A 23,325-nucleotide genomic window follows, 5' to 3' on the forward strand; every position below is an offset into this window, starting at 1 on the left:
AATAGAACAATAAAAGTAAGATAAATGCCAGATTAATAACAAAGTAGTACTATAGTAATTGATAAATAGAAAATGAATTTGGATTTATGCAAAGTAGATCAGTAACAATAAACTTAAGATATACGAAGGAAGAGGAATAAAAGGAAGAGACAATAAGAAAATTGATGACCAAAATATTATGTAACAAGCATTACTCAAAAACAAAATTAGAATATACAACACCACGATAAGAAGTATACTGACCTGCAGACTATAGACCCACTAGGTTTGAAAACTGAGTAATAAATAAGAAAAACACAAACAAAACAAAGGCGGTGAACAGAGATGAATTTCTAAGGAAAACTAAAACGTGAATCGCAAATGGGACAGAACTCCGGTATACTTGATTATATAGAGCAAAGAAGACTTATTTAGTACGGACATGCCAGAACAGCGGATTCAGAACGCTGGAGAAACAAAACTATAGAGTCGAATCCGACAGGAAGAAGAAAGACCTCTAAGATCGTTTGGAGATAAAGTAGACGTAGTAATGAAAGAAGTAACCTAAAATGAGGAAGATAGAATCAGCAGAAGAATCACCGGATGATGATGGTGGCAACAACATTTGACGGCGCCAAAGACAAAATGATGAAAACAATATTGATAGTAGACAAGTTAAAACTTTTAATATTCTTAATGATCTCAATTGTTAATCATTTATAGACTCTAAAGAATTAGCATATATGCATTTACCAATAAATTATTTAAATAAATTATTTGTTTTTGATACGACGAAAAATCCTTTAAAAAATCATATTCATTAAATATTTTAATTAAGAAATTTTTATTTTTCTTTACAAAATCACCAACATGACGTCTAATTTAGGTACTGGTACGGTATATCCTGTTATGTAGATATTTTGTATTTATATACATATAAATAAGATATCATATTTCTATTTGGCTAAATCATTAAAGACATAGGGTATTGTTAACACCCTTTGTTTATCCTTTTAGCAAGATAATACAAAAACCATCACCTACTTATTAGCATCAGACAATTTTTCATTATATTTCATCATAAGTTGTAATTAATAAACCAAATAATAATTTCATTTGTATTAATAAATAATAGTTTAAGTTCAATATCCTATAGACATGCACAAAAAATATAATTCCATGACAAATTCATTCTTATCTCGATTAATAGATCGTTTCTAAGATTCCCTTTCGACAGCTTACTTATAATGAATACTTTGGAATAAAATAAAAAATAAAAATTAAAAAATAAATCGATCCTTTACGTTTACACGTCTATACACACCCGTCCGTGGATCAGTACAGTCAAAACTGCAACAGATGCAGAAATATTGAGGACTTTTTCCATTTCAGCATCAAGTTTTTGCATCAAACTCCTATAAACCTAGAAAACTTAGTTAACGTCACATTTGTGACTTTGCATTGAAACATTGCAATAACAATTAATAATAAAACTTTGCAATGAATAGGCCTGACATGAGCAGCATTTGGCAAATTAAGCCATATTCTAAAAAGTTCAATTCCCATGTGTCTCAAGCGAAAGGTTTATAACCAATGTGTTTTGTCTGTACAAACTTATGGGGCAGAGAGTTTAACACTCACGCAAAATCTGCGAATAAACTCAGAGTTACACAACGAGCTATGGAACGTGCAATGCTGAACGTCAGCCTTCAAGATCACATAACAAACCAACAAATCAGGCAAAGATCAGGAGTTTAAGACGTCATCGAAAGAACCACGACGCTTAAGTGGAACTGGGCAGGGCACTTAGCCAGAACACAAGATGGACGGTGGACAAGACGTATGATGAAATGGAGGCCCAGAAACTATAAAAGAAGTCGAAGACGACCACCGACTAGATGGACCGATGATATAAAACGTGTAGCGGGAAACTGGCTACAAGCGGCCCAGTGTAGAGAACAATGGAAAGAGCTGAGGGAGGCCTATGTCCAGGAGTGAACGCGATTGCCTTATTAATGATGATGATTGAAACATTGAAGTATTGAAGTCTCCAAATTTTTAGTTACATTTCTTCTTACGGCCTTTTTTCAGGCTCCATTTTTTTTTAATAATGATAATAAGTTCTTTTTGATTATAGATAATGTGTCTATGACTTACTGTTAACTAATCAGTGTTGGTGTATTCTTATTGATAACTTCTTCTTCCAGTACCAGCAACCAGATCTTGCTGCATTTCATTGATGAGTTTGCTAGTGATGAGCTTACGAGCACAAATCTTACTATCATACTTGAGACAATCATAGTGTCTAATGAGAAGATGCATCAAAAGTTTTGAAAGAAACAAATGATAAAAAGAGTAAAATTAGTCCAATCTAACTAAATACAAGAAATTAAGCAGCAAACTCATCGGCAGAATGCACCAACATCTGGTTAGCGATACTAAAAGAAGAAGTAACCAATAAGAATATTCCAACACTAATAAGTTAACAGCAGGTCAAAGATACGTCATCTATAATCAACCTAAGCACAACGTACCAGAATATATGCACAGAAAGATAATAATTTGATATCAACCGAGGTTACAACAATAGCTTTTAGGACTTTCAACGTTAAAAGTGCAAACAAGCCTGATGTCACGAAGACTGAAGCTAAGTAAGTCCAAGCATAGGCATGGCCAGTTTTTTTAGTCTGGATTCCAATACTGAAAATCACGCTCTACCCCTCCCCCATATATTTTTTTTAATTTCCAACATTGATATATTCATATGCCTATAAAAAACGGTTTACAATTTTTTTAAATAAATTTTTTAATTGAAAATATATTTGTTACAACAGTAATTTTTGAAACGAGTTACGTTTGTTTTTATATTATATTATTGCGCGATCATAAGAAAAGTAAAGGTAGTCATATATATAAAAAGTGCATTAAAAAATTTGGATTGACATTAAAAATGTATTATAACAACACATTATAATCCATATCCTCGCTGGAATGGTACGATTTTTTTTTAAATTCGTCAACTATAGTATCGATATCTATATTTACAGCAAGTTTTTGTTCAACAAAAGGCACTATTAATAGATGTTCCAAACGGTCTTACAGTATTTTCGATCGAAATTTCGATTTAATTATGGTCAGCTTAGAAAAAGTTCTCTCACAAGTATAACTTGTTACAAGAATTGTGACATTTACCATTAGTTGGTTAAACACTAAAAACATCGATTTTCTATTTTCTATTGAAGAGCTTTCTAAGGTGAAAAATTTTTACTTTTTCTTCTTTTTAAAAGTCTTACTTCAGCTTCTAATTCTGAAGAATTCAAATCAAAATGTTCTGAGATCATCTAAACCATCATCCTTCGGTCTAAAAGCGAATGAAATACACAGAAATTCATTATTTTTTTATCGTTGACTGTAAATGCATTTTCAGCATTATTATCTAATCTAGTGGAAAGTTTTGAAGAACGTTTTGTCAGAGTAGGAATGTTTACTTGAAGCTAATCATAAGTGTCTTTTACTTTGGAATTAATATTATCAAATATAGATGACTCGATTCTTAATTCTTTCAAAACAAGCGCTAAGTTTGAAACTCCTTTTATAGCTTCAGAAATGTGTATGTCTAATTGAAGTAATTTACTAACTATGACAACTATTTGCAGGATTCGATGTATTATATCCAAACACATAATAAAATCAAAGGATTTTATTTGATGTAGTATCCCTTTACCTTTATCTCTAGCTTTTGCATCAGTTGCATCAGCAAATGTCTCTTCAATGGCTTCTATAATTGCTTTAAGTTGATCTTTGATCACAGCAACTGCTTCAACACGACAAGTTGAACATTTTCAGATAAAGTTTTTAACTTAATATTCGTGACCTTCATAATCTCTTCAAAAACAGCGTGCCTTTTTGAACTGCAATCAATATAAGAATAAACCAATTATGTTACACCAAAAAAATTTAAAATCTTTGGATTTTCAATATGTTTAGCACAAGCGGCTACCAATGCTACATTGGGACAATGACCATAGCAATGAATATATAAAATTTTAATATTTTTCTCTTAACATATTTGCTGTACACCAGTAAAGTTTCCTGACATCACTGAAGCCCTATCAAATCCTGCAGCTTCAATATCCTTCCACGCAACATTAATATCCTGCAAAGTAGAATTTATTGTTTCAAAAATGGTTTCTGCACCAGTTAAATTTAAACGTTTCAATGCTGCTGGCCTTTCAACTGGAAACGCACTACCTTTAGCAATATATCTAAAAATAATAGCAATCTGTAGTGGCGAGTCACATCAGATGTATCGTCTGCATCACAGAAAGAGGCTGTCCTTTCACTTCCTTCTGAATATCCCTTTACAGAATTACAGTTTTGTGAGAATGTAAAATATCATTTCGAATGTATGTAGTTGCTAAGATAAGTGCAGTGTTTTGGGGCGGATTTCAAGTCACATTTTTTAAAAAGTTGTACAATTTCGAGAAGCAATCCTTTTTCATTGCTTTTTTCCATTTCATTATAACCACGAAAAGGTTTTCCAGTTTTTACTGGAACTATAATTATATCAATTATTTTCTTTATATAATTTAATTTTTTTTGTGACTGCTTCTCTTTGGCTTTCAGTTCAGCTTTTTTTTTCTTTTGGATTTAAAAATCTACTGACTTATTCACGTTATAACTCTTACAAGTTTTTGTGCTAAATTCATGGCAACTTGTATTTTAATGGATTTTAAATCCTTCTGTAGTTTCATACCATGATATAAATTGACTAAAAATAAACGCTGTCTCTATCAATTCAGGCTTAGTACTGTGAATCATGTCAAAACGTCTGCATGGAAAACAGAAAGTTTTTCGTTTACCTGTTATTTTGGCTGGAAACTGTTCTAGTTTTGGTTGGTAAGGACCTCTTACTAATTTAGATCTTTCTAACCTTTCTCTTGGTTTAATTCTACGCAGGGGTCATCGTGCACAGTAGGGGAATCCGGGGTGGAACGGGTTACCTAAGTTTGATAGTAATTTGTGCGATATTTAATGAAACTACACCATCATTTGACAAATCTTTATTATTTTATATTTCTGTATTACATTACATTACAAAAATAAAGGGAAATTTTTCATTCTGCCCCACCCCCCGGGGCACAATGGGGTGCCCCATACTATAGCTAATATCATTGGCAAAGTTCACAGACGAGAATGCTTTCATCATCGTCACTATCTAAACCGGCACATGCTAGATGTGTCCATTTCTTACAAATGCTACAAGAACAGCAGCCTTCATTGGACTTAGAGTAGTAATCATGGCAATACAAGCAGGCCGTATCTTCGGATTCAGTTTCAGATATTTTTTGTTTCTTTGCCTTAGCTTTAACCTGTTTGTTCTTATTTTCTTTCCTTTTTCGTTTTGTTTAGAATTTACAGGTTTCTTCTTTGATCTCCGATAAAATACCAACCATGCGTACTCCCAGACTGACAACTCGCATCTATGTCGTTTGTAGGTAATATCACGTCGGTTTCCCATTCTGCCCCGGTACCCCGTTCCACACCGGGTTACCCTACTTTGTTTTCCTATCATGTTTCAAGTTTTACCGACGTCTGCCATATGAACAAAATGACCCATTATTTATGAAAATATTTTTTAACCTACACGTCTATGTAATAGAGACATCTGATTCTAAAACACTAAATCATAAATAAATCCTCAATAAAAACATTTAAAATTATAAATATTTCAGATGGTCCGTATTAGGTATTGTTAGTTAATTTCAGTAATCATAGGTATAATCTGGATCTGAATCCTGAACAATCAATGAAGCAATGGAGAAAAAACTTAAAGCCTTCAAGATGTGGCTATACAGAATAATCCAGACGATATCATGGACGGACAAGATAAACAACGAGACTGTACTACGAAGAATGGGGAAAGAAATAGAAGTGATGTATACGATTAAAATGAGAAAGTTAGAATATCTCGGACACATAATTCTAAACGGCACTAAATACAGATTACTGAAAATAATCCTTCAATACAAAGTATTCGGAAAGCGAGGAATTGAAAGAATAAGAATATCATGGTTAAAAAACCTGAGGAAATGGTTTTCCACAACAACAACTAATCTATTTAAAGCATCAGTTAATAAAATAATTATAGCTAGAATGATCGCCAATATTCGAAACGAATAGGCACCAAAAGAAAAAGAAGATAGGTAAAATATATTAAACAATTAATTATGAAAAAAAAAAATAAAAAATGAATAAAATGCTGAAACAAAAACGGAAGAAACCCTATATACACAGTATAGTATCATACTTTTGATTGGTTTGTTTTTAATTAAATAAATACTATTCACTTAAAAAACAAAAAAATATCGGGGTATAAAAATTATTAAAAGTCCTCTATCCTCTGGTAAATGCATAGAGCTTTTTTAACTGTTACGTGTTTATCTAAACGTCTTAATCTATCGCCCTCAATATTTACTTTGAGCACAATTTTGTATCCTCGCCTTCAATTTTAAAATACCAATAGTGGCCCGTATTAGATGTATCTAACTTATTTATAATTTTTAACTTATTTATTAAAAAGTTTTACATTTTAGTTTAATATCTCGTTTATTATTACCCAAAATGTTTATAGATTAGTTGTTTTTAGAACTGAAAGATTTCAATGGACAGCCGGAGTGTGACGTCACGGCAGCCATATTGTTATTATTTCTTTCCAAACAAAAGTTGAAATGCCCAATCTCAAGACTTTAGTTTCTATAAAGTCAACAGTTTGCTTCCTCTGCTGCTTTTTCTTTTAAATTTAGTGTTTTTACGATAATACCATCGTAATTCAGTGTTCTATTTCTGTGAAATATAGATTAAAAGTTTAAATTAAAGAAATTCTAACCTTACTTTATTGATACATGCATTTTGTTGCAATCTTTATTAAACAACCTGCTTTATTATTTACACAACCTTGCAAAATTGTTGTAGTAACTATTAGAATACTTAGATATTGCAAAAAGCGGAAAGATTCTGTAAAAAAATGAAAAAATAACGAAAAATAGAAATTATCCACACTAAACAAGGTTTGTTTGGAAAGTGAAACTGACAGATGTCAATAAAATCTACGTCATCACTCCGGCAGTCCATTTTTGCGCCCCTCGAAAGTTAGTGTGGGTTCCACGGCACCCGCTGTGGCCACGCCTATAAGTCCAAGTAAAATTTCCTTCACCGCCATGTAAAAATACCGTTTTTAGATTATATCAATTTTTTACAATTTTATTTCAGAAATGTTTCGACGATTTACCGGTTGGAAATAGGGACGTCAAAACAAACCAAAAAATATAATTTTTTTTACAATTAATTTGTGTTCCATATTTCCACATATAAAATATTCAATGCATAAACAGCTATCTTATGCATATAGTAAGACTGCCCGTCGGCAAAAAATTTATGATAGATACTCTCTCCAAACTTTGAGTATCGTGTCATTAGGCCGAGTCAGGCACCGTTTTACTCTGCGACTTTTGTTGGTTCTGGGACGTTTTTCCTCGAATTTCCCGAAACATTTCACCCCTCAGACAGGAAAATCGAAAAACAAGTTCCGTCAGAAAATATATTCTTTTAATTAAGTAGTTTAAAACTCATAAGAAAATCACGAAAATAAAATTTTCTGACGATAAATATAGATCAGTCAACGCATCTAACACTCAAACATGTCGGAAAAACTACTGTGACGAAATTCATTGATAATTAATTCATCCTATTGTCTGATGGAACTAGTTTTCTGATTTTGCTGTCCGAGGGGTGAAATGTTTCGGGAAAATTATATGACAAATGCCCCAGAACCAAAAAAAATCGCAGAGGGAAACCGTGTTAAACTCGGCCTAATAAACCGATACCCAAAGTTTGGAGAGAGTATTTATCATAAACTTTTTTGCCGATGGGCATTTTAACTAATAGAAATTGGTAAAATAAAGCGGGCTTTTAATATAGGAGATAGAAAAATGGTTTTGTCTTCGCTAGTGTTAAATTTGTTGCGGTATCGTTTCATTCTATACGTATATTTCTACATTTTGTTACTCAACAAAATATTCGTACTAATCATTAAAATAAATAAACTGAAAAATATGTTTGTTAATGCAAATTATGCGGTACTTTCTCTTTTTTGTGTACCGATTTTATTACGCACTGACATTCACCTAAACGTGGAAATTGAAATTTATTCGTATTGTATGGTACCTAATTAGAAGTCAAATGAACTTGAAACTGGAACCACAAAATTATTAATAACCAATATTTGTTTTGTAGGTTATGGCCAGGATTTCGGATATGAAGGAAATATTGGTAAGTGGAACACCATTTTTTTATGATTTTGATTATAGCAATAATATTAAAAATAAATAATTAATAAACATATTTATATGTCTTTTATTAAATTGGTCTGTTGGATTTATATTTAGTCTTTCAAAATTTATTATAATATTTCGCTGATTATACTTAAAGTAATAATTTGTTGTCTTTATAATTTATTCATAATTTTTCTTCCCACATATAAGGCACATAGAATAATAATGGCCTAACTCCGAATACATTAAATTTGGGTAATTAAGATACTTCTTCTTCTGAGATGCCAAAGTTGGAAGAGAGATTATATTTTCGCCCACCATCGGAAAAGAGAGTCTACAGGTAGACTCTAATGATAACGGTCTCAGAATCATAAACCTTGCGATATCTAAGAACGTGGTAATAGCTGGAACACGATTTTCCCATATAATCCGTTCACAAATTGTTGAGAGCACGAAATGTGCCTCAAAGTCATAAAACGGTCGTAAAATTTGTATCATCATAGGCGTTTCTGAGGTGTTTGTTCATTAAAATTAATGCGTTTTACATTTATTTTCCTTTCCAAAATGTTTACCAATATTAATAATGTTTTAATACTAATATATTTAGCAAAAAACAATTAAAACTTTCACGGCTAATGTTGGTTATTATATTATATTAATAAAAATAAGAATTTAACCATTAACAATTTTGTAAATAAGAATACCTTATCTCTTTGGATATTTCAATACTAATCTTCGCGTTTAATCACTTTACTAGAAAACCTGGAATTCATATCCGAAGGTACTATTCGTTGCAAGATAATTAGGATGGAATTCCCCAGATTTTTAATAATATAATGGGTATAAAGATGCCGGCTTTGGCCACGTGCCTCGTCTGTTCAGTTTATATTCGAAACTTAACTTGAAAGGGTGAAGTTATTACGAACGAAAACAATTTTTTTGTTTAGTACGTTTTTGATCGCATGTAATTTACGGCTAGTCGGTGCACAAAAGACTATCACGAGGAGATGACAGCTGATGTTTTCGAAGAGTATTATGAGCAGATGATTGAACACATACCACCAAATTCAATTATAGTATTAGATAATGCACCTTATCATTCACGACTAGTAGAAAGACTTTCAACGACTGCGTGGAAGAAACAGGATATTCTTGACTGGCTGCGGAATAAGTATCTGCCTTACGAAGATGGAATGGTAAAAGCAGAACTTTTAAAACTTGCCCAGCAACACTAATATAAGTTCAAGAAATACGTAGTTGAGTCCTTAGACTTCCACCCTACCACTGCGAAATAAATCCAATTGAACTCATTTGGGCACAAATGAAAAGTTATGTGGCTAGAAAAAATACGTCATATAAAATACAAGCTGTACGCGAATTGTTATACGAGTCATTACAACATATTACAGAAAAAAGCTGGAAAGATGCAGGAGATATTTATTAGAATAAATAAAAAGTTTCTTTTGCATGCAATATTACTATATTTTCTCTTTTATTTTCACCCCTGTTACATAACATATTAAAATAAACATTGTAGAAGTTTTCAGAGACTTTCTGCCCTCAGTAATAATGTAATCTTTCATTCTGCGTTTAAATTTTTCAAAAATATTTATTAGTTTTCTTCGGATTCGAAAATAATGGATACATTTAAAACACATTGAAAATTTTGCCAGGCGACATTTGGCGCCTTTCCCCGTAATTAAATAAATGAATCTTTTACAAATGGCAAGAAACTTTATTTTTGAATAAAGTAAAGAAGTTTTATTAAAACAAAAATACAATTTACATAAGTACAATTTAAAAAATATATTTATTTAGTTCAAATAAATGTTTCAATCATATACTCTACGACACTGGTCGGTCATCTGTAACCAAAATACCTTCGTAATCGGATTATAAGGTTGACTGCTGTATTGTATTCCTTCAGATACTATTATATCGTATTACCTATCCTCTCTGTATTTCAGTTCTCTAATTAGGGTTAAACTTGTAGTGAGCTATCGACAAATTGTGAACCGATTATAGAGGAAGATATACATAAGGAAACTTGGAAACCTCCTGATAATGAAACGATTAACCAAATAGATCATATAATCATCGATGCAAAACACTGCTCTGACTTATTAGGTGTTAGGTCTTTTAGAGGAGCAAATATAGTCATTGATCACTATTTAGTTAAAGCGCAATTTAAAGACAGAATATCCAATTTAGAAAAGGAGATCGGGAAAAGGAGAGAAAAAATCGACGTGTCTCATCCAAGTAAATACTTTTTCTTTCCTGGTAATTTTTTGTAAAATGCTTCCTTTTTGATTTATTTGCAATTTTTTCTTGAGAAAATGCCTTAATTACTGATATTTAGAAATTTTTTTTCTAAAAATTTACTAAATGAATTGCAATTTTACAAAAAGCTTTATAATCTTTAAACCTTTACGTATAAGTAAGAATATTTTGACAAGCATAAGTCGTTTCTGCCTTGCTATAATTATAGTTTTAAATTTAAACAAAGATTCTTCTTCTTTCAGTACAATAAAGTGTTGCTTTACTGTCGCAAAGGAGTACAATAATGAATGACTTTAATGACAGTTGGCGACAAACTGAGTTTTGTTCAATAAATAACTACTAATGCAAATTATAAACCATAACGATATTCACACATCAACAATTCACACAGTAACAATTCACACAGTAACAATTAATGTGATACTAAGGAAATAAGTCTAAAGTAAATATTCAAAATGTCCATCTCCAAAATCTACGCAAGTTTGTAAACGACATGTAAATGACCGAGACCGATTTCTTAATATTGGTAAGTCAATATTAATAAAAGCCTCTTCTATTCTATTTTTTATATCATCTGGCGTTGTTGGAAGCTTCTGGGTACACAAGATTTTTTACATTGCCACTTGACTTGAAAATATCAATTATTGATAATTCCGGTGATTGCGGTGACCAAACAGTTGGTCCTCCTCTGCCTATCCGCCTAGCAGGAAAGTTATTATTTAGACGATTGTGAATAACAGCAGTGTAATGAACTGGAACATCGTCATTAAAAAAGACATTCTTTGTCGAATATTAATTGGAACATTTTGCAGTAGTGATGGCAAATTATTATTCAGAAGGTGTCAAAAAAATGTGGTCTAATCACATAGTCTCAACAATACCGCCACAAACATTTATAGATCATCTAGTTTGATTATGACTGTTAATAAATTAGGGATGGTTTGATACATAGTAATGAAAATTATGCAGGTTCACTGTTCCACTTTTGTGTAAACTCATCTCCAAAAAGCACATATTATTCTGAAAAAAAAGTGTACAGTATACAGTAGGCGATACTGTTGACTAGCGTAAAGCTTCGTACCATGTTTTCTATAGTTTTAAAATTTAAATAATATGTTTAAAATTGAATAAAGTAATTTTGTTATTTATTTATTATTTTTATAGATTTTAATAAAATTGAAAAAATTTACATGTTGTATAACGGTCACCCCTCGTCACGCAATTCAAGTTATTTTTACTTACAAAAATTGAAGTTATTCTCGAAATTTAATGTAAACTAAAGATATCTCGGAAAGTAATGAGTTTTAAAATGAAATATTTTGAAAAAATAAAATATAGGTTTGTGTATTTAAAAAATATGAGGAAATCGTAATTTTCTTTTGTAGTTCACCTTGTATACGAATATCTGTTAATGATTTATGTTAAACTTAATTTAAAAACTAGAACATATTCTGTACCTAATTATATAAAATAAATAATACTTATTATTATTCATTCCTTCTTTATATACAGTGTGTTTATTTCATAGCGATTTCGAAATAAATATGGTCATAACTCGTTAGATACTCCGTATAGTAATATCAAATCTCATATTGTAAGAATAGAGATTATGAGAGGAATCTAAATATGATAAAATATACAGGGTGTCCTATTTAAAAAATTGAAGGTTTGATTTACCGCGTAGTTACTAATCACCCTGTAGAATTCGGCATATTATCCAAGCCTAAAAAATATTATTGCTTATATTTTTTCTAAATAACTTTTTTGGATATTCTGTACCATAATGGAATTATCGACCAATGTTGCACTAAAAACTCATTTTGTATATATAAATTGTTAATATGAATTAAATAATAACTCTTCTTTCTTTTTTTCTAGGTCCACAATTTTGGGGCAGAAAATATAAAGGATGTAATGGTGGTAAACTACAAAGTCCTATAGATATAGAAATAAACAATGTAGTAAAATTAAATTTTCCACCGCTTGGTTTCGAAAATTTTGATAAACCCATAGAGACTGTTAAGTTAGAAAACAATGGCCATACGGGTAAGTTTAATATACATTTAAAATTAAAAGAAATACCTTTATGATCCTTAAAGTCCATTGAATGTATATATTTAACAAAATATTGCCCAAAGTAATCTATTATAAACTATATGAACTACAGTAAAACCTTCCAATAGCGACCACCTCTACCAGCGTCCCTCGAGGAATCAAAAGCTGGTCGCTAAAGAGAAGTGGTTGTATTCTACGTTGTTTATTTACATTTTAAATATAATTTCACTTAATTACTTAATAAAACAATTGCAAATTAATGATTGCTTCATACTTTTTAATTTTTTTTTAAATTTTGATTCACATTTTATTAAAAGCTTGGAAAATAAATATCTGGGACATGTCATAATAATTGAGTCGCTTATTTCTGAAACAATCTAAGTCACATTCGGACAGTTTGCAGGAGATAAAAAAAACGGGTGTGGTAGTCAGTGGGACTGCCGGTAGAGGTTATACTTCTATACACGCGTTCGCCATTACAAATTTATGTGGGAGTCAATCTGCCACAATGTTATAGGGAAGAGAGAGCAGAAAGAGAAACAGAATTAGGCATATAGGTATATGGTGCATCGTTTGCTGTATATAAACAACATTTGGCCTGTAATAGGAGAATAGTAAATAAAGGATTGAATCAATATTTTGATGAAAAGTAATGGAAATAAAATACCATTATTACTAATGTGCAGCTACATTGTGCAGCTATGGAGTCTTGGACAAAGAAGTGAGAAATCAAGTACAAAAAGCAAATAGACTGACAGGATGAATTAATAACACTATATGGCAAAAGAGACACATTAACACTGAGATGAATTCATAAAGTCAGTGTAGGACCAATAATGACATATGTCTCAGTAATAAGACCCGACATAGCCACAACACAAAGGCTACTGGAAAAGGCAGATTTGAGAGTGAGAGTACTGGGAAGAGTTACAGGAAATACGCTGAGAGATCGAAAGAGAAGTCAAGACATTAGAAGAAAATGTTCCATACAGTGTATAAGCGAATAGACAATAAACAGAAAAAATTAAAATGAAATAACCCCATAAGCAGAATGGGGAGACCCTTGTCGTCAAAATAGCAAGAGGTAAGTCACCAGAAGTATCGGACGGCCGGACAAAAGACGGATTGACAACCTCCCATAGATGTATTATTTCGCCAATGAACAAGCAGAATTCCTTATAAAGAATAAGAATAAGAAGAATAAATTCAATAGTGTTCGACCTTGGACCAAGCTATGTATCAAGTATCAAGTTTTTAGGATTTTTCCTTTATAGTTATAGCACATAAAGGCAGAAAAACAGACAATAAATATTGAGTCCTTAATAATAAATATAAGGGTCAAAAATTTTAGTATATAATTTGTTCTCATAAATTGTGGAGATAATTACAACATATTCAACATATATTCTAGCAAAAATGAATGAATTTATTCAATATGCTAACGTGGAAAAAAACAAAATAACCCAAATAACTCTTTTCTGAACCTTAAAACTTGAATTACTAAATTTTTAGGTAACTGAACTATGCCCCAGTTTTAATAGCGTCTTGGCGCCATTTTGTAAGATACTTCTAAATGAGATCATTTAGAAATTAATATATTATTTGAAAGCACTTGTATAAATCATTAGGTTCCTGGATTTTTTTGATTCTATGTGGTACCGTTTCAAAATCCCCACTAAATTGTGAAAATCTTATTAAATTAACTCTCGGTGAAAGAATCTCTTTCTTCTTAGATGGATAACGTCACTAGTATCATATATATGCCAAAAAATCTTAATTTAAAAATCGACTTGTTTTGAGATTTATCTCCATACATATAAACATATACATAAAATAAATTTAAAATAACAATCATTATATTTGTCACTGTCATCTCTACGCCATCTACGTCATCTCTACATATGACTACTATATGTACTAAATATTCAATGATAAATAAAATAGTTTGGAAAATTAAATAATGTATAAAATTATCGAAACAAGAATTATCCAGGAAAAAATATTTTTTGTAAAAGACTTTGGCCAAATGTATATATCTACCGAATTAATATAAAATAACAATAATATTAATAAATATTAAATATATTTACAAAAAGAACATTTTTATTCTCGACAGAGAAAGAGAGAGAAAATATATCTTCTGTGTCTCTCTTGCCTATATCTTACATATGTAATGATTTTGCCGATTCACTCCTGTACAAATTTCCAATCTCGAACGTTCGTATAGAAGTATAACTTCAAAAAGCGTTTTGAAAGTTTATCTGAACATTTTCACATTTCAAGTGAAGTTTGAAGTTAATAGATTACACCTAATAAATAAATTTATCAAAAACAAAAGCATTCTAAATCGTTCTAAACTCTTTAAATTTACATTTTTAAAATGGACTTAGGTTGTTTCAGTAATGAAATGTCAGGTTTCAAAACCAAAAGTATTTATTACGAAACAATTTTAATATCATACAGTTTATTTTGTGACTTCCTTGGATTTTTTCTTAGTTGCTGATGTTTAAATAATATTTTCGTAAAATGGTTTGAAACGGTTCCTCCACTAATTGAAGCAGTGTGGTCAAATTTTCTTTTTTGGGCTCTAGTATTGGAATTGGGTCTTTATAAGCCTTTTGAGTTGGCATTTTAACTGTGACATTGCTTATTTTTGAAATGGAAACATTGAAGGTACTCCCTATCGCACTATTAATATATTCAATAACTCGAATACTGTCGGGAGCATCAACTCTGTAGCCAAAATGATGCAATTTGGAAATTGACAACGAAATTCGTTGGTCCCTTGTTAACTTTTGTGTCTCGGTCGACGCACATGCAGACTTACAATACCTTAGGCCACGAGTCTTTAAAATTCATAATACTTTCCCTTTTAATTTGATCAAATTTTCCTAAGGTTTCTTTTAATAACCCCAAAAACACGGCCACAGGGAAAAAATGTGTGACCTCGGAGTGGGAAAAATTGTTGAATTTTTTTAAATCTGCCTGTATCGGTTAAAGCCAAACACATTCTTATAACGCAGTGGTTCTTGTTTTGACCTGGGCAGTAGTCAAAAAACAGGCGTAGTTCTTTTACATCTGTTTCAATATTTTTTTCAATATAATCTAATAGAAAGCTGCAGACTTCATTCGAGCTTTTTCGTGCTTCTGTTTCGTGGTAAATATAAAGAACGGATTTAGTGACTTAATATTGGTGATGCAAAAAACATTTACGGTAAGCTGAGAAAGATAAAATAGGTCTTGTATAGGAATTACAGGAAGTTAAAGGTTCTGCATAAAATCGAAGGCGATTGCTTCTACATCATCTCCTTGAATGCATTTCTCAACTTAATCATGTAGGGCAGTGTAAAATTTTTTACTTCGGCGGCAATGTACGACTTTTTCGGCAACCGCTACTTTTTTTGCTGCTTCACCAAGACTAGGGCTATTAATTTTTAAATTAAGCTCCTCACAGACATTGCATGTGTTAATTTGTGGCCTACCAAAATGTAGGTTAAAATTTTCATAAAAAAATTTATTGTAACTGCATTTTACTGTACTCTTAGGATACTTTTTAATACATATTTCGTGCATTATTTTGTAACGAAGATATTTTGCCTACCACATAGGGTATTACTATAGGGGGTTGAAAATTGGGACAGAAGTTACTGGGGGTGGAGATAGAGCAAGCAAAATAAACGAAACTTATGCGAACGGCACGGGGTGTTTATTTGAAGAGCTGGGGTCGTGGATAAGTTGAATGGCAAGGGGTCGGATTGGGGCAACTACAAAAAAATTAAACAAATGGGTACTTACATGAATCTCTTAGACAAATGGGTAAGAAAACAACAAGAAGGACCTCTAGCTATTTAAAATAAGGACGCCGCTTCGAAGTGCCAAATTATAACGATTACGACAACTAGTTATAACTATTAAAATTATTAGAAATGCAAAATATATCTTTTTAAATGAAACTCAAAAAAGGGGTTATAAACTTTTTTTAAATAAGTAAAAAAATACTTTAGACAAATAAATCAAACATTTATTGTTGTCTCACCACAAACAGTTACAAAAATAAATGGCACAAATTACTATATAGACAGTTACAAAGATAAATACCAAAATAACAAAGAACCACTTACTTTGTCCTATTCGTTCACAAACTCTGTTTACAAGTAGGAGATGCTACAAAACTTACAAAAAATTGTTACAAATAAAGAATTAACTTTTTAAGTGAAACCATGTATAGAGGTTAACCTTCTAAAAACAAAACAAACTAATGTCAAAAATAATAAAGCTAGCTGTCATGTCAACATAAAATTTTAAAACAGAACAATTAAAATGACAGTTAACCACGCCCTAAGACATATATTTTTAATAATTATTACAAATTCTTTACAAATCCTTATGAAAGCAATTATTATTATTAAAAAAAATGTCTATCGTTACTTTGAAAATTTAAAACAAAAAAAGTTACCTTGATTTTACTAAAATGCACTCAAACTTCTGGGGGTGGAAACTGGACCTACTAAAATTTCTGCCACTGGAACCAAAAACTGTATATCATACTGCGAATTATTGAGGTTGGAAGTTGGGGCACTGGAACACAAACTTTGGAAACTTTTCTCCTTAAAAAACTGCATCTCTAATTTGGAATGACGACCAGGAACAAACAAAACGAGGATGGAAACAACGATTCTTCCAAACCTTACTTAAAACTTTAAATTGTAACTATTAACTTCACACTGCTACACATTTTCCCATAAAAAAAGGACGAAGGACGAAGATATTACAAATTTGAAGAAAAATTTTTGACTAACACAAAAATCATTCGCTTCCCAACTTAGTATAAACAAAACATATAAACGAGAATATTTCTGTCTATTTGCAACGCGCAAAATATCTAAAAAGCGGCTTCGATGAAAAGAAATAACGAGGAAAAACGCATCTGTGAAATATAAACGAACTGTAAAATGGTTTATTTTAATTCGGCGACGCTAAGAGGAATTGAAAATATTTTTTGAATGTTTTAACACATATACATGGAGATTTATCAGGGGATTTAGGAGATCAATATATACCAAGGAATCTGCAAATGCTACACTTTTTATATTAAGTTTCGCATCTAAGTACTTAAATTCCTTACCAGAGTAATGAGACTCTTTGACTGGAAATGTAGTTATGTGGCTACAGATAAGTTTCCTAGTTCCAGCATCAATAATGTTCCCTATTATATTTTTCCCTTTTTATATGTAGGTATTACACCACAAGTCTTTTAATTCTCTTTAGCCTTTCTCTTCCAATGGCCTGAATACTTAAAAAAGCACCTTCGCATATCTTTTTTTTTTAGTCTGATTAACATTTACAAGGAGCTTGTAACTTCGTGTCCTATCTTTACCTCCTTCATTACGTTTTCTTCTTCTAGACACCTCCATTACTTCTATTAATCCTTGTAGATATATATCCTGTTCGTTTTTTGTTGTCATACCGTAAAAGTTACAAAAAATAATGTTCCATTGATCTTTTTTCACTTTTTCTAAACATTTGAGTAGACACCTAACAAATGTATTTTACAAACTCAAAAATATTATATTTTTATTGTCTTACTTGCACTGAGGTCCTATTTGCTTTGCTTCCATGGCCTTATTTTTGTAGATAAATATATGTTTGCGCTTTAACTCTAGAGTTTCTAATAACATTAGGCTGATATTCATCCGATTTCCTAATTCCATTACGCCGTTTAGTAGCAGGTTCTCCATCCTTAGCGTTTTCGGCACTGGTGGTTGGTTTATCGTTGTTCATAATAATATTAAAATATGAACGTTTTTCTTCCAATATACAGATAACTTTTTGTAAGCAGCAATAAGAACAAACAATAGAAACACTATGAATTTTATAGGTTATGGTAAACGTCGATATGCAAAATGACAACTGACAAGGTCAGTCTTATTCCGGGACAAACCTCAGTCCGGGACTAAGGTGGTTTCAGAAATATATGAGTATTTTAAACCGATATAAAATCAACTATTCTTACGGGACTTAGGTGTATTCTGTATTAAATTGTATGTAACCCACAGAAATACCTACATGTTTGTGTTATAAACTCAATTTAAATGTTCTCATTAATAAAAAAGTTTTGTAAATTTCTAAAATTTACGCAGGCTTCAGATCGGCTGGATATATTCGCCACTTAAAAATCTTTAAGTTCCTCCTCCTCAGGTTCAGAGTTAGGGATAGTTTGATTTATTTCTGCTAATTTTTCAATAGAGTCGTTGATGGTCAATTCTCCACTTTCTGTTGGCACATCACTATCAATCAAAGCAAATTGTTCTAAATCCACTAATGTGTGTTTGATGGTGTGAAATAGTTGTACAAGTGGAATATTATCATCTGCTCACTGATCATTCGCATCTATATTACACATAAATCCGCCTTTAGCAAAGCCATTTTTATTGTTCTTCTTCTTAACGTGCCCCATCCCTAAGGACATTGGCGATCATCATGGCCCATTTGACTCTATCTGCAGCCGTTCTGAAAAGTTTTATTGACGTTTTCCCACTCCATTGTCTCAGATTCTTCAGCCAGGACGTGCGTCTTCTCCCCGGTCCTCTTTTGCCTTCCACCCTCCCTTGTATGACCAGCCGCATCAATTCGTATTTTTTGTTTCTTAATATGTGACCAAAGTAGCTCATTTTTCTTTTCTTTATAGTGTTGAGTATTTCTTTACCTTTTTTCATTTTAGTCATTCATTCATTTTATTGTTATAGGCGAAAAAGTACTCTAAGCCACTGCAACCCATATTACGGGGTTGGTTATGGTAATGTTTTCCTCTATTTCATTAAGAGGACAACTACTGTCTATAAAAGTTAAAATTCTTTTTGATAAAGTAGCTTCTATAGATCATTTTCAAATTTTGGATAATGCCGTGGTTCAAGGATTGTTTCCAAAATAAGTTTTACATTCTCCAGGACAATCTTAGAGTGAAATGTATGTAGCATTATCCAGAAACAGTACTACTTTTCTATTCTGGTTTTACATTTTCGTGTTAAATTTATAGATTTAAAAAAAAGATTGTTTTTTTATGAAGTTTGTCTTTAATACCAATTACATTATAAAGCTTTTTTTCCCTGTCAGATCTGTACGAGGAACATTCGAATGAATAATAACACACCGTCAACAATTATTAAAGAACTATACATTTTATAATTCAATTAATTTACAAACAATAATTATATTATTGATATATAGCCCAAAGTTTACGCACTAATCCAATTGAAAATACATAAAGTATCTGTACAACCAACAAGAAAATTAATTCTAAGTATTAAAACGAATTGAATCATATACAAAATACAATCAAAAAATTAGTCAAATTGCTAAAATAATGTATATTTAAAATTTTATTTAAAAAAAAATTACACTCACGAGAGAACATTTTTTTATTCATACATGGGGATATAAAGAGTTAAATAAGTCAAAACGTATTAATATTTTTGGCACATTGAAATGGTCTAAATTTAGAAGAAAACGGTTGAACTTGAACTACATGAAAAAGCCTACTCACATAGAGATAGACAAAGGGTATGATGAAATAAAAGCATTTATCCCGAAATCAGTTTAACGAAAAACAAAGTTATTTGAAAACTTCTCACCTTTAATATTTACATTGCAGTAATATGAAAAATCGAAAAGATATGTCAAGAATGTTTCAGAAGTATTTAGAACTTGGCTGCATTGAGATTAGTGGTTTTTATTATGCAAATAAAAATTATTTTATTGAGGCTTCCTTTAGTTAAAATGGTCAGAGGATTAGTTGGCAACCGTTCCCACCTATTAAAAACAAGAAAATAATATATAGTCTACATGCTACACATTAGGTTAGGTTAGGTTAAAAAATTATGTTCCTAATTTATAACGGTCCTATTTACGACCCAAGAAAAATATTGAAATTTTTTGACATATTTCAAACTAATTTTAAAATAAATGATTTTAAATAATATAAGTTATCGTAATTGAACATACAAATTCTTTGTTAAAGCCATGAAACGTGTGCTGTACTATACCTTCTGCACTGGTGAGCACTATATGAACTACGGGAGTGAAATAAACACTGATCATAACAAATTGTTGCAGGTGTGTACGGAAATTTTTTAAATAAGAAAGAGTCGACAAGAAGTTTAACGCGCTTGCTTGAACATAATTTTTGTAACATGGGTCGATAACGATCCGTATAAGTGAGGCATGAGTGGTTTAAATAGAAGTTTCTTCTTACGTTACTCAACATCTGCGTGACCTAGTGTTATTCGTCCTTTTAAATCATCTAAGTCAAGAGATTTAGTTTTGTATGCAATGATTTTGACATATCCCCATAAGAATAAATCAAATAACATCAGATCAGGGGATCCTGCTGGCCATTTCACCGAGCTTCACCTCTCTATACACCTATTTGGAAACATAAGGTTTAGGTAACGCCGGACATTGATTTGGTAATGAAGCGGTAACACCATTTCGTATTAACCGGAATTTATGCATTTTTTGGATCAGGATATAAGTTTGTCAAAGATAGCACCACATTATTTAGGGCAGTGCTAAATAATTATTGCCATTTAAATTGCCATCAATAAAAAAGAGATCTATAATATGATCTCAAATCATTTCTGTCCAAACATTAGCTTTATCAAGGTATTGCGTTGTTCTTCTGTTCTTCTGTTATACAGTGACAATTTTCTCTAGACCAGTAAAAAAGGGATCTATCTCAAGCGATTTTCTCTAGACCAATCAAGAAAATTTGAACGATTAGCACGGCTATAAATGGAGAAGGTGCACTCATTAGAAAACAAAACATCTTGAAATTACACCACATTGTAATCTCTAGATAATCTCTAGAAAACTTTACCCCTTACTTCGAAAGGATAGCGCTATCACAAATTAAATGTAAAAACACTATACTCAATCTAATACAAGTACATGCACCCATAGCAGACAAAGAAGAGAATGAGGTAATCAAGAAACACCACATCAATATTATACTAGGCGACTGTAATGCAAAAATCGGCAAAGAAAAAGTAGCTGATATCACTGGAGGATACGGATAAGGCACAAACAATGACGGGGGTGATCGTCTGATACAGTTTTGCCAAGAAGTCAACAATAAGAAAATGTGGTATCAAACACCTGGTTTAAACTACCTCCCAGTCGTATCTATATATGGAAATCACCTCACGAAAATATTCAACAGATTGTAAGGAATCAAATTAATTTTGCTTTGATTAATCATAGATTTAAATTAAGTATCCAGAGTGAAAATACCTATCCAGATATGCGTATGCTTGATCACCAGAAAAAAGTATATATCTGTTTCATCGACTACCAGAAGGCTTTTAATGAGTTCAGCATGAAAAATTGTTATATGAACAGAAAATGAAGCTGGACACAAAAGATCTCCGCATAATTCAAAACCTTTATTGGAACCAAAAATCAACCTTAAAATATTCCAACTACACTACTAAAAGCTTCCGTATATAAAGAGGTGCCCGACAAGGCTGTGTCATGTCTTTAGTGCTCTTTAACTTGTAATTGAATGCATATTCAAACAAGCACTGGACGGCACCGAAATTGGTATAAAAATAAACGGTAAATATATTAACAATATCAGGTATGCAGACAATATCGTTCTAATAGCAGAAAAAATGAAAGACTTGCAAAATATACTAGACAGAGTTAATAGTACAAGTGAAGCTGTGGGACTGACAATAAATCTTCAAAAAACTAAAGTAATGGTAATTAAAACCGATAAATAACACTTAATTAGAAAAAGTTCACAAATTTAGATACTTAAATGCTACGTTTGGTCAGTCCTTCTGTATAGAGTTTGACATTAAAATTAAATACTACGAGACAGTTAGAAGCCTTTGAAATGTGGCTTCATCGCAGAATACTCAGAATATCATGGACACTGAATATTACGAATCGAACAGTATTAGATACCATAAATAGAGAGTTAGAAATTATAACAACGATTAAGAAAAGAAAGACCTCGTACCATGTCTTCACAATATCAAAACTTGGACGGGCATGAATGTTCAACAATTACGAAGGGTGGTGCAGAATAGAGAACATTTGGATATAGTGATCGCAAAATTCCAGTTATGGAGTGCACCAGAAGAAGAAAAAGTAATCTAATATTGCCATCATTTGTTCACAAAACACGTTTTCCCATCAAAATTGTTTGTAATGAGTTCCTGAGTTAATATCTTTTCATAGGGATGTATTTTATTTTTTGTTCGAATAACCGATGGATGGAAACATGGAACATTAGGCCTGCTTTTTCACTAGAAATATATACATTTTCCTCAAACTCCCACATTACATCAAATTTGGTATCATCACTTATTATATTGGCAGCTGCTTCCTTATCTGCTTTAAATGTCCAAGCTTGCAAAACTTTTTTTCTATTTTAATAATTGTCTCTTAAGCAAATTTGAAAATTTTTCGTGAAATAAGCGAGCAACTTCCATCTGTCCCTGTGTTATCTCTGTAACTAATCATCTGTAAAATTGTTATTTTGTATATTTCTGTTACATAAACCTTTTTCTGATAAGCAGTTAATGAAATTCAAACGGCTATTACAATGATAACTACTATTGTGAGCACTGAGAACTACTGTCATGCAGTCAGAAAAAAATTTTTCCGCGGATGT

General features: G+C 31.5%; 1 protein-coding gene across 1 annotated transcript in view; it reads left to right on the forward strand.

Moving 5' to 3' along the window:
• LOC140438242 (carbonic anhydrase 1-like) overlaps positions 1–23,325 on the forward strand; it is an 87,695-nt gene that overhangs the window by 23,672 nt on the left and 40,698 nt on the right. Inside the window, exons 2-3 of the mRNA XM_072527938.1 lie at positions 8,275–8,310; positions 12,471–12,638. Coding sequence (XP_072384039.1) covers positions 8,275–8,310; positions 12,471–12,638 — 204 coding nt within the window. The remainder of the gene's footprint in view (positions 1–8,274; positions 8,311–12,470; positions 12,639–23,325) is intronic.

Source organism: Diabrotica undecimpunctata, chromosome 4 (assembly GCF_040954645.1).
Source record: "Diabrotica undecimpunctata isolate CICGRU chromosome 4, icDiaUnde3, whole genome shotgun sequence".
NCBI lineage: Eukaryota > Metazoa > Arthropoda > Insecta > Coleoptera > Chrysomelidae > Diabrotica > Diabrotica undecimpunctata.